At 39.3% G+C, this 17,807-nt stretch overlaps 1 protein-coding gene across 1 annotated transcript; it reads left to right on the forward strand.

The window, feature by feature from the left end:
• The first annotated feature begins 7,596 nt into the window (after positions 1-7,596).
• Positions 7,597-12,151, forward strand: Cst5 (cystatin D). The gene is made up of 4 exons (NM_001108961.1): positions 7,597-7,627; positions 7,898-8,154; positions 10,712-10,825; positions 11,812-12,151. The coding sequence occupies exons 1-4, from the start codon at positions 7,606-7,608 to the stop codon at positions 11,893-11,895; spliced, it is 477 nt and encodes a 158-aa protein (NP_001102431.1). The 5' UTR covers positions 7,597-7,605; the 3' UTR covers positions 11,896-12,151.
• Positions 12,152-17,807: the final 5,656 nt, after the last annotated feature.

The raw sequence follows: 17,807 nt of genomic DNA on the forward strand, positions 1-17,807 counted from the left end.
AAGGGGTGTATGCTGCCTTCTGGATTATGTCACTCTACATTTGATACTGATGGTGTGTTACTTACTAGGCACACACACACACACACACTCAACAAAAGGCACAGGGCACATTTTAGAAGAGGAACTGAAAAATTATACATTAGGGGAGAGGTGCTGTGAAAGTGTATCTTCCCAACATGATGGGAGTGTTGCACACATGAGGTCAGAGAGCTTATATTTGCTTATATAAAAGGCGTACACAAAATCAAAGAGTCATGATTCCAACATAGGCAGCCATACTCTTAGCTGAGGATATTTGGCAACTGAAAACTACTGTTGGATGAAGAATCAGTTTTCTTCAGGGATATGAACTCTGGTATATTGTACATGTTCCAGCGGATGGTCATACACCCATGTACATAGGGGCAACACGGAACAGAATGAGTGGATTACAGAAAGATGACATGAAGATGACATATGAATGTTGTGCGGTTGGCATCCAGGAGAAGTAGGAGGGGAATAAGATATATACACATTGCATATGTTTATCAAATTCTCAAAGAATGAATGTGCTAAATAGGTGTGGATTTCTGTGTTTATTCTCATCTACTGAAAGAAGCAGCTTCTCTGTGTAGGGTGAAGTATACACTGATCTATGGGTATAGCAATGTGTCATTCTGAGGTGTTTTATTACTATGTTCCTTTAACGGAATGTAGAGCCAAAAACCTTTGTAGTTTCAGATTATTGGCCAGTTTATTGGTATCAGGCATGGGTTCCATTGCAAGAATAGTTCTGAAAATCATTTAAAAAGTGCTTGGCTCAGAGTCTTCCCCACATGGGGATCAAGCCCATATACATACACCCACAACCCCCAGACAATATTGCTGATACCAAGAAGTGCATGCTGACAGGAGCCTGATATAGCTGTCTCCTGAGAGGTTTTGCCAGAACATGACAAATACAGAGGCCGACTCTCACAGCCAACCATTGAACTTAGAATGGGGTCCCCAGTGGAGAAGTTAAAGAAAAGATTGAGGGGCTTAAAAGAGTTTGCAACCCCAAAAGAACAACAACATCAACCAACAAGAGCTCTTAGGGACTCAACCACCATCCAAAGGGTACACATAGGCAGACTTGTGGTTCCAGCTGTTTATGTAGCAGAGGTTGGCCTTGTTGGGCACCAAAGGGAGAGATATCCTTGTTCCTGCCAAGGCTGGACCACCCAGTGTAGGGGAATGTCATGACAGGGAGGCGGGAAGGGGTGAGTGGATGGGTGGTAGAACACCTTCATAGAAGAACCGGGAGGAGGATGGAATGGGAGTTTATGGGTGGGAAATTCGGAAAGAGGATAGCATTTGAAATGTAAATAAATAAAAAATCCAATGAAAAAAGAAAAAGAGAAAGAAAAAGTTTTTTTTAAAGAGTTGGGGCTAAGACTAGAAAGGTTCTTAATTTGAGTACTATGAAATTCCAAGTAATTATGTTATTTTTTCTTTATTATTTCCATGGGTCCTGTGATGTCACAAAAATTAAACATGATAGAAGTGGAAAAATAGTGTTTAGCTACTCCCATAACATTTTTGCCACCATTGCACAATTATATCTATATAGGCAAGTCATATTGAATAGATCATAAATTTGTAGCTGGGTGATATTGATGATTTTCTTTCTCCTTTGAGAGTAGGAAGAATGACTTCTAGGACCGTGGAGGAATCTGAGAAAAGTTCATGAAGGGGAAAAATATGATAAAAATATATTTTACAAAAAAGTAATAAAAATTTAAAATTATTTTTGCTTGCTTTAGACAAACATTCTTTATCAAATTTTATTTGTAAATAAAGGCTATGTGTGGGTGTATATACAAAAATTTTGCAGATGTCTCCAAGAGCCAATTACTTCTTTTATAATGATTCATAATTATAGGCAAAGCTTAGTAATATTAACAAAAGTGAATATAATAATACATAATATCACAAGAACTTGTAGTTTCCTGGTATATATTAAGTTATATTTACAATGTAATGAAGTCTGTGATTAGGATTACTACTGATGTGACTAAAAAGCAAGTTTAAGCAGAAACAGTCTTTACACTTCTATTCATCATTGAAGGAAGTTAGGACAAGAACTCAAGGAACAAGCAGGGCAGGACTTTCAAGCAGGAACTGGTGCAGAGGCCATGTATAGAATACTGCTTTCTGTTTTACTTCATACTTGCTCAATCTTATTTGTTAAAGAACCTAGGACTACAAGCCCTATGATGGGACCACCAACAATGGTCTAACACACCCCCCTTGATTTCTAATTGAGAAAATAGCTTACAGATGGATCTTATGAAGGTGTTTCCTCAACTGCCGCCCTTTCCTCTCTGATGACTCTAGCTTTCATCAGGTTAACACAAAAAATCAGCCAGTACAGCCTCTTATTTGTGCTTCATCCTAAAAACAATGTGAACTTCTTGGTTAAAAAAGCATTTTATTGCTAAAAATAATACAAACAATCATCTTCCTACAGGGTGGTAACTCTTCAGCTATAGAGGGTGCCCGGATGTTGCTACTTCTGACTCATCACAGGAGTGGCTGCTTAAGAATAGGCGTCACTGTGTTATTTTCTTAGGATAAGAAATTCATGAAAGTTGTTCCATTGATTGATCTTTTGTTTTATAAAATTTGTGTAGCTAGTCATGATATTTGATACAATTTTATATGCTGCTATCTTGCTATAGGTATAATGAATCTGTAGCTCCTGTTTCAATTCATGAAGCCAAATTTAAGGAAGTATATAAACTGTTAATATTCCTTCAGAGAACTTTACCTTACCTTCAGTTGAAAACTAAGTTTGAGTGGATACTGCATAATGAATCCACTTATCTGTCATAAGAATAATTAGCAAAGAATAATTACCAAAATTTTCTAGAAATAGGTCCACAAAATATTTAAACAGGTTTGTTTTTTATTTTTAAACAAAATATATTCTTAAAGTTTTATTTTATGTGATGGATGATTTTCCAGCATGTATGTTTTTCTACTATGTGTATACTTGGTGCCTTAGGAGGCTAAAAGACGGAGTTTAATCACCCAGTACTTGAGTTATAGTTTTAGTACTAGAGTTAGTTTTTTTTTACTAGTACTTTTGTTATACTTTTATAACTAGAGCTATAGTTATAGTACTAGACTTTGGGGCATCCATGTGGTTGTCAGGAGCTTCGGCCCTTTGAAAAACCTCTGAACCATCTCTTAAACCCAAATTAAATATTTCAAAATTTAGCAATGCTAAAGAAATGCCCCAATTGATTGAGAAAAACTGTTAAGAAAACTAGATAGCAAAAACCTTTTCCTCACTTAGAGATACTTCTTTTATAGCTAATTCTCAATAAACTAAAACATAAATTCCTTTCACCAAATATTATATTATGGAGATCATTGGTTTGAAATCAATTTTGACTTGAGTATTAATGCATCTAGGTAGATGAATTTACCATTCAATATCAAGAACAAAAAAGCCTAAGTAATGACCATGGGCTTTCAACATAAAGGACAATTGAAATGCACTCAATGTTAAGGAGAGGGGTTTGGGGCTAATACTGAAATAGTTACAAGAAGTAAGAGTTAAGAAAGTATTAATATTAAAGTATAAGGTTAAAATACCCTATTTTAAAAATACACAGTATGTGATCAGGGATGATTTTCTTCTACTACATATGGATAATAATCTAGGCATTAATGTAATTACTAATGAACAGTATATTCCCTGATATTTTACAGTATCTCATCCTAACTACATATGCTTGTCTTTTTCCAAGGAGCCTGTAGATCCTGGTTGCATCTTTGTCACTGTACAATTTTACAAGAGAAAAACATGTCCACAAGGTATGAAAGCATGTTCCATGTGCAATGCCACTGAAGCTGAAATATACCCGAACATGATCATGTCTCCAAAGGGAAAGTACCATGACCACCATGTCCACTGAGAAAACAAGTACATGTTTTCAAGTCATGCACCAACATCATGCCCTCCCTATGCTACCCACATGAAGACACAGATTACTCTCCTTTGGCTTCCCTGATCATTCTAGGTATCTTATTTCTTCAACTTCTGCAATGGCTTCTTCAACTGAAGAGATGGACCTGTCCACGGCATCCATGAAGGCTGGGGTCAGCTTTTGGAAAACTCTTGTTAATGTTGATATTTTGACACTTCTCATAAATCTCTGGTGTTTTTGGCCAAGAATCATTGTTGATTGTTGTACTATCCCCTTACAAACAGAACACTTAAATCATAGGGCTTGCAAGTCTAAAAAACTCTGATGTATGGGCTGTAGAAAAAGAAAAAGAAACTTATTCCAAGTACTATCAGTTAGTTTCCAGGCTCTAATCATAGAGAGAAATAAAATTCAAGGACCCAGGCCCTAGGGGAACTGGGAATTTTTCCAATAGCAGAAAAACTTCTGTTGTATAAAAAACAAAAACAAAAACAAAACAACAACAAAGAAAATAAAACAAACAGTTGTCTGCACCCAAATATCAAAGGGACAGGTTGTAGAGAAACAGTTTTCTGAGTCTAGACATACCAAGGACAACTTCTCCGTCTTGCTGACAGTGTCATGTTCTCAGGCCCAGGAACCTAATCCTATCCTGATTGATGGAAATTCCCTTATTTAAACTCTTATGTCAAAATATGGTTAGACAGTTTCATAACCTACCCTGTTCACTGTTGCTTTATGGTTCCACCCTTTAAGTATACTGTACTATGTCACTTCAGGGTCATAGTTCAACCACGTAGTCTGTGCTGAGGTCCTGATCAAGCAGCAGCAGCTTCATTACAGTAGATTTTTGTCATTTACATTGATCTGATGTTGGAGTTATATTGGATTTGTGTTGAATTTTAGTGGATCCACAACAGTATAAATGTGATCAGTGACTTAGAAACTTCAGTAATCTTCTATTTCACCTCTGTCAGAGCTTTTGGGTGAGAAAATGCACTGTTGCTGAGCAGTAATATTTTGTAATGAATATTTTGAAGCAGTAGGTCTCAATATGGGCTTCAACTATACAGGAAACAATATTGTAAATAAGTGTGCTGTCTTCCAGACTTTGATGATGCTTTACTGTAACGCTTAAAGATCTAGGGTTTCTAAACCATAAAGTACAAGTGGCTACCACTTATAGTCACTAAGTACATTGATTCCTAATAAAGTAAATCTGTCATTTGGAGCTTTCAAGTAAGTGTTGACTTTTCCTTACAAGTTGTACAAGTCCTAGGAAGTTTCCCTCTGATATAAGGCTGTCTCATCCACATTGAGCACTTGTTGTTTCTAACAGCAATCTTCATTGATTGTTCCATCTATATATTCTATATCATTTATATAGCATCTATATCAGTACCTGTTGCTTCCCCTACATCTTTATGTACAGAGCTGTTAAAAACCTCCTGTTTTATTCTTCATGGAGTGACCTCACTTATTACCAGCCTCCAGTCCAGAGCAGAGCTGAAGTCAGCTCATTCCCTCCACTCTTAAACCTGACCTTGATGACACTTAATCAAATAGGAGCCACCTGGTGTTTCTAACAAAGTCGGATATATTCCATTTAAGGTTATTTGGCACAGAATCATTTTTCTTTACTAATGGTAGAGATAAAGAGAATAAATGAAACCAAATATCTATTTAGAATATCCCCTGCCCATCCCACTCATTGGGCCATATGTGAACCCTTCCCTTCATTGTCCTAAGACGAGGCTGGACAGTCCCACAAAATACAGAGCAGAGCAATTTCATACATATGAAGAAAAAAGTGTATGGAGCAGGTGAAACCCCAAGAGAACAAAACTCTGAGAAAAGGTGTATTTTGATATGAACACAGCCATGTGGAAGACTTCCTAAGTGTTAGACCCATGAAAACATCTGCAGTGCCAATATCAATATGCCCCAGGCTTTGGAGAAATGGCAAAGCTTTTCTTTGGAGTGCAAGTATGATTGTTTATGAAAATTGGTCTGTGTCCAAAGACTGGAAACTAAAGCTTCCTCCTACAGGATGTTTATAGACTGGGATGTTTTTCTACAGAGATCTCCAACTGAGACTACCCATCACCGAACCCTGTGCCATACCTAACAAATACACCAAGGTTCTCGGTTGCAGGGTAGTGCTTACAGAATTCCATGATTCCTGCTTCACTCTACAGGTGTCTGTGTGTCTGTTCTTCCTTCATTACCTTGCTGTCCTTAGCATGTTTCCAGGACCAAGTCTTGTGGTTCATGGCAAAATAATCACACTGACATTTGATTAAGAAAAAAAAACAAACAAACAAAAAACAAAGCAAAACACTAAGGCAGGAGTACTATCAAAGAATCAGGCACAGATAGGGTCTAGGTGAGATCAGGGGCACCAGAAAGTTTTCTGAGCACATTATCTAGTCTTGTTGGAGGGGTGACACAGGTATATACATTCACTAAGATACCTCTACATACGTAAAATAGAGCATTCATCTTATGATAAACATATCTCATTCATGCTGAGTTCAGTAAAAATAGGTAAGTGTTCTTAACAGAAAGAACAATGCCAGGGCCACAGTGGGTCTCCCTGAGCAGAGCAGCAGGAACAGACCATGCTCTGGTATTCGTCTTCATCTACTTTTCTTCTCCTCAGCTTGATCCTGGGTCCTCACACCTGCCAGGGTGAGATACCCTACAAGCCTCCTTCCCTGCTCTCCTGTGCTGTGTTTCTAAAAGAGGCAAGACCTGTTATGTATCAGGGTCATTCTCTCTGCCTGGGGTTGTGGTTTAATGGCCTAGACAGAACCTCTGTGTTTTAGAATCTTAAAAGCCACCTTCCATGAGTATACAGTAGTATCCATCTCCCTTTCACCATCCTTCCCTGTTATTTCCAGCAAGAAGAGCACGTATACTTCCCTAAACTTATTCCATTGTCCCCAGAACAGAGCCTAATACTTGATTTTACTATATCATGATTTTCAGGGCTTAGACATGAGGTGCTAGAAATAGGTCTGGATTGAAGGACTATCTGTCGTAACAGTACAAACACAGACTTCCAAGATTTAGCACACAAGTCACCAAGGAACATAAGCTATTTGTTAAGAATTGTATCTACATGGTAAAATAACATTTAATATGCTGTTATAAAAATATATTGAAAAAGTTTCATCTACTTCATATATTTTAATGTGTCTACTAGAAATTTTTAAACTCTACATAGGTTCATAGCATTTCTATACTAGGCTGCATGCTGTAATGTCTAGGACTCAGTCACTAAATCTATTTCCATGCTCTAGAGGCTCGAGCACAGGAAGAAACTCTAGGAAATTCATTTATTGACTGTCCTGGTGGATACCAGTGAATCCTGTAAAGAACATCTTTGCCCTTTTTTCAAATAAAGGTTAATTCAGTATATTTGGCAAAGAAGTTACCCCAGGAAAGGGCTGATTGTTTCTGGAAACTCTGAAATAACATCCTTGAACTGTGGGTTTCCAGTTCTTGACATAATGGATACACTTGACCTGCAAAGATCTCGAGGAACCAACCTGTATTTTATCGTTATCTCTTTAATAAAGCTTAAGCTCAAGACTACATGCTTTTCAGAACCAGAAGGATTTTTTTTAGAGACCAAGGTGACATGAGTGAAGGAGCACTTAGCAGCAAGATCCATGGGGAGAAAATGGAAGGAGAAGAACTAAGTGCTAATGGAAAGGAGATGAGACAAAAAGAGGGGGCTAGGACTTACGAAAAGAGAGCCCAGATGTAGAAGAAAGGGTGAATCAGATGAATAAGACAGTATAGAACAAGGAGGAACTAGGGGTGGGGAAAAGTGGGGTGGAGGAGGACCTGGGCAGCTTGACTCTTCAGGTTAAAAAGTCATGCAACTGACCAGGCTCAATCTAGATCATTTCTTCTCTGCTCCTCTAAAGCTCCAACCATGGCAAGTTTGCTGAGCCCCTCGCTACCCCTGTTGGCTGCTCTGGCACTCACACTGGCCCTGACTGTGAACCCTGCAGCCAGTACTAATGCTAAAGGCAAGCAGGTGGCAGTGGGTGGAGTAGAGCCCGCTGACCCGAATGATAAGGAGGTGCAGAAAGTGATCAACTTTGCTGTTAAAACCTACAATGATATGAACAATGACCTGTACCTTAGCAGGCCAATACGAGTGATGAGCGCCAGCCAGCAGGTGGGTGCATAGCAAGGGATAGTTAGATGGCTTTTTATTTTAGAGGTTTCTCTGCTGTTGCCCAATACTCTCTTGTTCCCCTATGTTACTTTAACCTGTGTGTGACCAAGGGATGAATGTCCTCATTGCAGACAACACAAAAAAAAAATAGTCCCCACAGATAACTCTCATTGAATGACCTTTAAATATTTAAACTTATTTATATGCATGCATGTTTGCCCTGAGAGGGAGAGAGGGAAGAAGGGAGGGAGGGAGGGAGGGAGGGAGGGAGGGAGGGAGGGAGGGAGAGAGAGAGAGAGAGAGAGAGAGAGAGAGAGAGAGAGAGAGAGAGAGAGACCTATGAAGCTCAGAAGAAAGCATGAGTTACAAGTTGGTGTGTGCTACTCCACATAGCTCTGTCACCTACATGTTATTTATATTCAGCCATCCCTGGTCCATTCTTTGTCTCTCAAGTGTATGTGTGTTGCAGTGGGTGATTATGTGCATTAGTTTTCTAATGCACCCAAACTGAATACTTTCTTTAGTGAGCAGTTCTTGAAGTAAAGAAATTCTGTATATGTGCAAGATTCCATCTAAAATTCATGTATCAACATACATGCTGTTACCTAATTTGTAGACTCATTCAATTTGTTGATGTGTGATGATGGATATTTCATGCTTTGGCTGACATCCTTGTCCAGTTTGCTCAGTATTTTTCCCTTTAACAGACTCTACTCAGCATTCCTGACTTTGACATTATGTAAAGATCCATCTGTGGCTTGTTCAGCTATATCTTCTGTGTATAATGATATTGCCAAGTGGCACTGTAGCCATTTTATCTTGCTCAGGTGCTTTATAATTCTCAACAGAATAATCCTATGGGGACAAGTTTCTGAGGAATCACTATCTGTAAGTGAACATGATTCTGTCAACTGATTAGAACAATTGTCTTTTTGCTCTAATGTTTCCTCAGAGTTCACACTAGTGGCCAGGCAAGTACCTTCCTAGATCCACTAATCTTTCAAACTGTCATAAGACTTACTTACTTACTTTCACTTGGTGGCCCTCGGTATTCTGAGGAAAAACCTTGGAGATGGTGCCATTATCCTGAGATGAAAATATCATGGCCAAAGCCTAGATATTGACCCCACCACTACATAGAGAGGACATTCATGGATTCTTCCTCTAAAGCATAGAGAAAGCCTTCACCAAATAGAGAAGTTACAAAGACGAGAGAGGTCAGAACCAGCTTCAAAACCCACTTCCCAGGTCAGCTTGAAAAGAAAACTAGGATTGTATGGTAAAGATTATGTTCAATTTCAATCAGCCCATAGCAACACAACCACAACATAGTCTCTCTCTCTCTCTCTCTCTCTCTCTATATATATATATATATATATATATATATATATATATATATATGTATATATATATATATCATTACAACTCCTTTTTGAAAATTATGACTGGATATCAGTCCTACTTATTCTGCTGCAGCAATCTGCAAATATTACATATTTGAACATATTATATCCTACCCAGGTATAATGGTTCGTGCTGAACCATGTTGTATGTCATGCCAATTTGTAGGAAATTGTAGGAGCTATAGGTCACATTGTATGTGGTCTAATTTTTATAGGAGGGAAATTCAGGAACAGAAGCATCAACAAATTTCCTCTTGGTTCTTCCAGGCAATAACTAGAGTCCTGTTTCTAAGAACTTCACCCCTTGATCATCTACATTCCTCACAAGTTTAATCTAGGATGCCTGGTATGGGAAAAGGGTTAAACATCTCTAAATACAAACAAATATAAGGTGTGTAATTGTTTTAGACACTTGAAAAATATTGTCATAGACAACTGCACGAAGATGAGACGTAGTTATGGCCGTCTTCCTTTTTAGCCTAAAATATCTTCATGCAGAAAATATCCTCCATTATCCTGACAAGTAAAGAAAAGAATCTTGGTAACTACTTGTAAATTGAGGGAATAAACATTCTATGGGTTGCATGGGTGAAGTTATAGCTGAAGGTGAGTTGTCAGCCTGAAGCCTTCCTAGAATAAACCACTGTCACCATGTCTGAAGTCACAATCAGCTGTGTGAAGGTAGTCTCATGTGCAACCTAGAGATTACTCTTGTGCAATCCTGGGAAGTGGGTATCACACCTGGATGTCTTTCTAGAACTCTGACTTCACTTCTTGAGCCCACTGAAACCACTATCAATGTCTGGCTTCTGTCTTCCATATCCTGTTTCTCTTCTCCCTTAGAAGCATATGTCACTCTCTCTGAGTTTCCCAGAAGGAAATGATTTGAATTCCAGGCCTACAGATACTCTATTGAAAGATAGCAGGTTGGGGATTTAGCTCAGTGGTAGAGCACTTGCCTAGCAAGTGCAAGGCCCTGGGTTCGGTCCTCAGCTAAAAAAAAGAAAAAAAAAGATAGCTTGTGTGTTCTCTGAATAATAGTTCTGTCAACTTGTATGCTACTATGAACATGTTATCTATGTAATGTAAACTGGTTGCATGCATAGGAATTTGACTAGAGAGATGTTTGTAATCCTATTCTTTTTTCACTATAGGTTGTGTCTGGGAAGAACTTTTACTTGAAAATTGAGCTAGGCCAAACCATGTGTACCAAAGCCCAGTCTGATTTGGCTGATTGTCCCTTCAATGAACAGCCAGATCAACAGAAGGTACACAAATGGACCAAAACATACAAGACATGGAGTTAGCATGAAGGCAGGGGTGCATGCAAACATGTTGGTTTATATGTGCACATACATCTGGGAGGGTTTATATGCTGTTATGTATGTGAGCAAAGATGTTTGTGTACAAGTGTGCATGTACCTGCATGTGTCAGTGGTATAAGTCATGAGTAGGTGCACATGTATAATATGTAAGTTAATACACTCCCATACTGACACAGGGTGGTACAGAGGTGAATATGTTTGGCCATATTATAAATCCCAATTAGTCAATGAGTGTACCCTGGTAATTGTAATACTACCTGGTTTTGGAATGTCTCCTGCTGAAATGATAGAGTCAGCTACATAGGTAGTTCCTTAATAGAAGAAACTTCCCTCAATCCCGGAACCCTCTTCCCAGATGAAGGTGAAGGAATTATGGCTCTCTAGGTGAAATAGTCCAATGCTTCCCCTTATGCTTCTAGCCTCTCTAGCAATAACTGGTTCTTTAAGTAATTTGGTTTTGGGAGCAACTACATTCTGCTTGTCACTGCTTGCTACATCCTGCCATTTTCAGAAGTGTTTTTCATACACTTGATTCTTCTACCTATGTCCGCCTTAGTTCTGGCCCAGGTTCTGGAGAGGGAAGAACTCAGAGACACTGAGCCTTATTTCCTAGACCAACACCTAGGGATTTTGTGCCTCATTTGCAAGCTTTTCCTTTGAAAGCTGTGATAGAAAAGGTTGATGCAGAATCTCATGAGAAATTAAAGTGAAAGACATGTGCCATCTAAAGGACTGGCAGTAATGAGAAAAAGAATGAATGGATGCTGTAGAGTCTGTCTGAGCATCTTGGAACTTAGCAGAGTTTATATGGGGCAATGAGTGGCCTCCATTATATCACTCCCACTTCACTCTAATATCTCAGGCTGAGTATCTTTCCTTTGAGCTTTAACCTACACTAACTATACCTCTCTCACTCTCTTCTTTTGTAGAGGGCCGTCTGTAATTTCCAGATCAATGTTGAACCTTGGCTGAACAAGATATCCCTGACAAACTTCAAATGTTACAATGTCTGAGGATCTATGTCAGGCTACACTTCTGTTGAATACCCCTTACTCTTACTCAATCATCTCCTTAAGTTTTCCTTTACTTAGACAGAGAGCATAGCCCTGAAGAATGAATCGTCAAAGTTCTAGTACCAAGAGAAAAGTAGAAATAGGCTCTGCACACCTAAGTGGTGATTCCCTTTTTCCTTTCTTCTACTTGATTTTCACATGTACCACTGTGGAGTCTATTGCTCATCCTTTGCTCAATAAAAAATATTAGTAGGTCCTTCTGAGTTATTATTGTGTCTCAACATATGAGAATGTATAATAAAGTATTGAAGAGATGAAGCATCATACTCATATGTACATAGCACAGCAAACATTACCTGTTTGGGGATACCCAGATACTAGAGTAACTGTCCCCTCCAATAGAACAGAGATGGCATTCCAGTGTCCAAGTGTTTACATCTCCTGGAAGATGCAAAAGGGTTGGGAGAGGAACATTGAACTTTGATATATAACTTAAGAAGCAGCCTTGAAAGTTACCAGTGCGGCAAATGATGGTATCATAACTACAGCCAACCTCATTTATGTGTGAAGTGACACAATGAGAGGTATCATCACACCTAAAATACCTAGAAATTCCACACACAAGGAATCACTTCAATTTCTGTGATAGGTTTAGAAACTTATGTGAATTACAGCTATAAGAGTGTGTGTGTGTGTGTGTGCGCGCGCGCGCGCGCGTGCCTGTATAGTAAGACACCAATTAGCATCCAAATTGCGATGACATAATCCAGAAGGCATAAATGCCTTACTCCTTTCCTTATATTACATCCTGCTGTGAATTGTGATGGTAATAGATAAATGCTCTCAGGTCTTTTTCTTTCTTGATGTAATAAAGTACCTTGGAAACCATGGAAAACCTAAACAAATCAAATGATAGGGAAAAAAACCGATGTTAGAAAATAATGAAATGGAAATAAAATATACTAATCAGATTAGTTCTTTGAAAAGATAAATAACATTAGCAATCCCCTAGCCAAATGGCAAGAAAGAGAATTCGTGTTTACACATTGATGAAAACAGGCAAAAAATTATAAGAAAAATGAGACATTATAACAGATACCTAGGAAACTTAGACGAACATCAGGGAATATATTCAATACATGTGGTTCAGTGAGCTGGAAAAATATAAAGGGATGGGTATATTTATAGAAACATAAGAACTATCAACATGAAATGCAGAGCATATAAACAGTTTAAACACATTTTAAAAACCTGTTAAATGGAAAAAGAAATTTAAAAAAACTCCAAAAGAAACAAACACTCCAGGAGTAGATGTAGTTTTGCTACTACATTTTACCAGAACGTTAAAGAGCTAACATGAATATTCCTCAAAACAATTAATAAACTATAAAAAATGCCTTATAAACCAGGATTGTACTGATAACCATGCTACAACAAGAAAAGTATAAGCTAACCTTTCTGATAAACTTTGAAGCAAAAATTCTCATAAAACACTGAATTCCAGAACATATAAAATCATTCATGACTTGACAGCACCTCAAGGCCCCTTCTGTGCTGCATGCAACCTCTCTACACAGCCAGATTTCCCACTTCTTCTCCAAAGTCTAGCCTTTAGCATCTCTTTGACCTCCCCATCATCACCTAATGCCCAACCAACCATATCTAGCGTAGATCTCTAAATACAGTGCTCTGGCCTAGTCTAACCTCTGTTACTGTCTGATTGTGCCACAAATTATCTTTAGGCTTCTGCCAGGACTCTCCCTACTTAACAACCAACCCACATATCTAGCCTATGCTACATCCAATCTTTCCACACAGCCAGCTTTTCCCCAACAGTCCATATGATCCAGAAAGAACATCCTGCACACTAGTCTAGCTACTTTTGTTTACTTGATTTCATTGCACTCAAAGTATTTCCAACCTCCATAGGTAGTGATAATTTCACAGGAAAGTTTCTATATAGTACAAGGTTATTGGCCTCAACTTCAATCACAGAGCTAAAATACTCATTTATCCTATCGTTTTATAAAATATACACTTACATAATATAGGTCTGTTAGTTACAGATAAACGGGGTGCCAACAGCAGAACATGCAGAAGAGATGTTGGGGAATCGTACAAAACACTTCAAGAATGTACATGAAGAGTAAAAGTACTGTGAGTACCAAGTATGTCCTAGCATTTTAATGAGCTCTCAGCATATCACCAAAATATAACACTTTGTAAAATTTGACAGTTGCAGTGAAGGCCTCAAATAGTTACAAATGAATTTAAGGGCCTTATACATGCTAGGTGTTTCTTTCGTTCTAAGCTTATATCTTGGCTCTTTCTCAGACACAATCTCACTTTTTGTAGTCTACTGATTCATATGGTTGATTTTCCTGCCTCTACCTCCTGAATACTGGGACCACAGCTATGAAGCATCACACTTGGCTGTCACACACAGTTTTGATGTTGAAAATACATTTGTATTATCTAGAGAATTTAGTCATGTACAGTCACCAAACAAAAACTTTTACTGTTTCAACTACATAATAAGGCATGAAGTAGTCTGGCGGTACATAGTCACCATTCCTCACTATAACTGTGGTCTCCATGGATTTGGCATGAAAGAGCCAGAGAACCCTGTACTGAGGATACTCTGGCAGTAGAAGTGATGTAGGAGAGTTTTTTTTAATTTTTTATTAGATATATTTCTTTACATACATTTCAAATGTTATTCCCCTTCCTGGTTTCCTGTCCATAAGCCCTCAACCCCCCTTCGCCCTCCCCCATATGGGTATTCCCCCCATACATCCCCCTTACTACCCTTCCATATTCCCCTTCACTGGGGGTCGAACCTTGACAGGACCAAGGCTTCCCCTTCCCCTGGTGCCCCAACAAGGCTATTGTCTGCTACCTATGCAGTTGGATCCCTGGGTCAGTCCATGTATAGTCTTTCGGTAGTGGTTTAGTCCCTGGAAGGTTTGGTTGGTTGGCATTGTCATAGATACAATATGTTATCTGTAAAATAATATTGATTATAAATATTACTCTTTATAATTTTCCTTCCAACCACCCAACTACACAAAAATCATCCTTACCTGTTAAGTTTTAACCTTCCACTTAATAAAATGATTATTTTTATTTTCATAATTGTTTGGGTGTTTTTGTCTGCTTGTCTATTTGTACACTTCCGTGCCCAACCTCGACCAGCAAGGAAGACAGGACCACAGGAGATCTTCTTCAAGCAGTTTTACTCAGGAACCTTGATAAAATCTTCTGACCTCTATCTCTTCTGACTCTCTCTCCTCTGACTCTCTCTCTCTCTCTCTCTCTCTCTCTCTCTCTCTCTCTCTCTCTCTCTCTCTCTCTCCCCCTCTCTCTCTTTCTCCTCTTTCCCTTCTTACTGTCTTTCTTTCGACTCTCTCTTTTCTTCTCTCTTTCTCTTCTTTTTTCTGACTCTCTCTCTGACTCTCTCTCTCTCCTTTTTCTCTCTCTCTCTCTCTGACACTCTCTCTCTTCTGACTCTCCTGACTGTCTCTCTTCCCGGGGAATGCCCTGCACCACACTTAAATAGCTAGCGCTGGCCAGTCCTTGCAAGCCACGTGGGTCATGTAGATAGGCTGCCACTATGTGGAAGCTAGCGGGCCAGGCAGACATAGCCAACTAAGGACTTGTTTACTGCAAGGAGCACTTGGGAGGGTGGAAGGCAGAAACCAGCGCCATCTTTGACGCACAGCACATCGAAGCTCTCTACAGTACACCACTGTGTACAGTACCTGCCAAAGCTTAATCAGAGTGTTGGATCTCCCAGAACTTGAGTAACAGATAGTTGTGAGATTCCATGTAGGTATTGGTAATGAACATCAGACTCCTGGACGAGTAGCCAGTGTGCTTAACAACTGAGCACTCATTAATCCCTTCCATGTTGCTTTTTTTTTTCTCTTTTTTTTTTTATTATTAACTTGAGTATTTCTTATATACATTTCGAGTGTTATTCCTTTTCCCAGTTTCCGGGCAAACATCCCCCTCCCCCCTCCCCTTTCTTATCGGTGTTCCCCTCCCCACCCTCCCCCCATTGTCCCCCTCCCCCCAACAGTCTAGTTCACTGGAGGTTCAGTCTTAGCAGGACCCAGGGCTTCCCCTTTCACTGGTGCTCTTACTAGGATATTCATTGCTACCTATGAGGTCAGAGTCCAGGGTCAGTCCATGTATAGTCTTTAGGTAGTGGCTTAGTCCCTGGAAGCTCTGGTTGCTTGGCATTGTTGTACATATGGGGTCTCGAGCCCCTTCAAGCTCTTCCAGTTCTTTCTCTGATTCCTTCAACGGGGGTCCTATTCTCAGTTCAGTGGTTTGCTGCTGGTATTCGCCTCTGTATTTGCTGTATTCTGGCTGTGTCTCTCAGGAGCGACCTACATCCGGCTCCTGTCGGTCTGCACTTCTTTGCTTCATCCATCTTGTCTAATTGGATGGCTGTATATGCATGGGCCACATGTGGGGCAGACTCTGAATGGGTGTTCCTTCAGTCTCTGTTTTAATCTTTGCCTCTCTCTTCCCTGCCAAGGGTATTCTTGTTCCCCTTTTAAAGAAGGAGTGAACCATTCACATTTTGATCATCTGTCTTGAGTTTCATTTGTTCTATCCATGTTGCTTTTAATGAATGGTTTTTAGAGACCAAACTCTCTTTTGAAACTTTTTTTTTCTAATCTGAAATGTGCACAAGTGATAGCAACAATTATTTTTCAAATATCCTTCATTCTTACAATAGAATTGCATGATATAAATTTAAATATTCATTTTAATAGTGTATTTTAAAATACCTTCTTTCTCTGTCACTGTCACAGGAGCACATCTACCTAGAGTAGAAACCTAGAGAACATGAACCTGAAAATTGACTGTTCCATAAGATTTCCTCCTCCTTCTCATTTTATATTTACTGTCAATTTTAATGTAATTTAGTTTTGGCAATAATGCAGATTGAACATAGGGCACCTTATACGTTCGTTGTTCTTTTGTCTTTTCTTTTTAGAGATATTTATTTATATTTCAAACGTTATCCCCTTTCCCAGTTTCCCATACATAAAACCCACATCCCATCCTCCCTCCCCCTTCTTCTATGAGGCTGTTTCCTCACCCATCCATCTACCTCTTCTCCACTCCCCGCCAGGACATTCTCCTACACTGGGGGGTCCAGCCTAGGCAGGACCAAGGGCTACCATTGGTACTCAACAAGGCCATCCTCTGCTACATATGCAACTAGAGCCGTGGGTCTGTCCATGTGTACCTTTTGGATGGTGGTTCAGTGCCTGGGAGCTCAAGTTGGTTGGTATTGCTGTTCTTATGGTATTGCAAGCCCCTTCAGTTCCTTCAATCCTTTCTCTAACTCCTCCAACAGGGACTCCATTCTCAGTACAATGGTTGTTTGTGAAAGTCCTCCTCTGTATGTGTCATGCTCTGGTAGAGCCTCTCAGGAGACAGCTATATCAGCTATTGACGTGCACTTCTTGGCATAAGCACTATTGTCTGTGTTTCGTGGCTGTAAGTTTATGGGCTGCCCAAGTGGGGCAGTCACTGGATGGCCTTTCCTTCAGTCTATGCTCCAAACTTACTCTCCATATCTCCGTATACAAATATGTTTCTTCCCCCTTCTCAGTAGGCCAATGATTGTTGCTTCCTCTTATTTTTGTTGTTAGAGGTGGAATTATGTTTGTGTGGCTATCTTTTGGATTAGTTGAAACTAGATTACTCTCTTGCTTTTTCTAGTATTGAAATTTTCCACCTATTATCTTTTGTAGGGCTGGATTTGTGGAAAGATAGTGTGTAAATTTGGTTTTGTCATGGAATATCTTGGTTTCTCCATCTATGTTAATTGAGAGTTTTGCTGGATATAGTAGTCTGGGGTGGCATTTGTGTTCTCTTAGTGTCTGTAG

This window comes from Rattus norvegicus, chromosome 3, assembly GCF_036323735.1.
Source record: "Rattus norvegicus strain BN/NHsdMcwi chromosome 3, GRCr8, whole genome shotgun sequence".
NCBI classification, from domain to species: Eukaryota; Metazoa; Chordata; class Mammalia; order Rodentia; family Muridae; genus Rattus; species Rattus norvegicus.

Excerpts from the sequence above, each read along its gene's own strand:
- Cst5 (NM_001108961.1), top strand. The coding sequence starts at position 7,606 with ATGAGTGAAGGAGCACTTAGCA. Across the intron at positions 7,628-7,897 it reads GAGTGAAGGAGCACTTAGCA|CTCCAACCATGGCAAGTTTG; the intron begins GCAAGATCCATG and ends GCTCCTCTAAAG. Across the intron at positions 10,826-11,811 it reads AACAGCCAGATCAACAGAAG|AGGGCCGTCTGTAATTTCCA; the intron begins GTACACAAATGG and ends CTTCTTTTGTAG.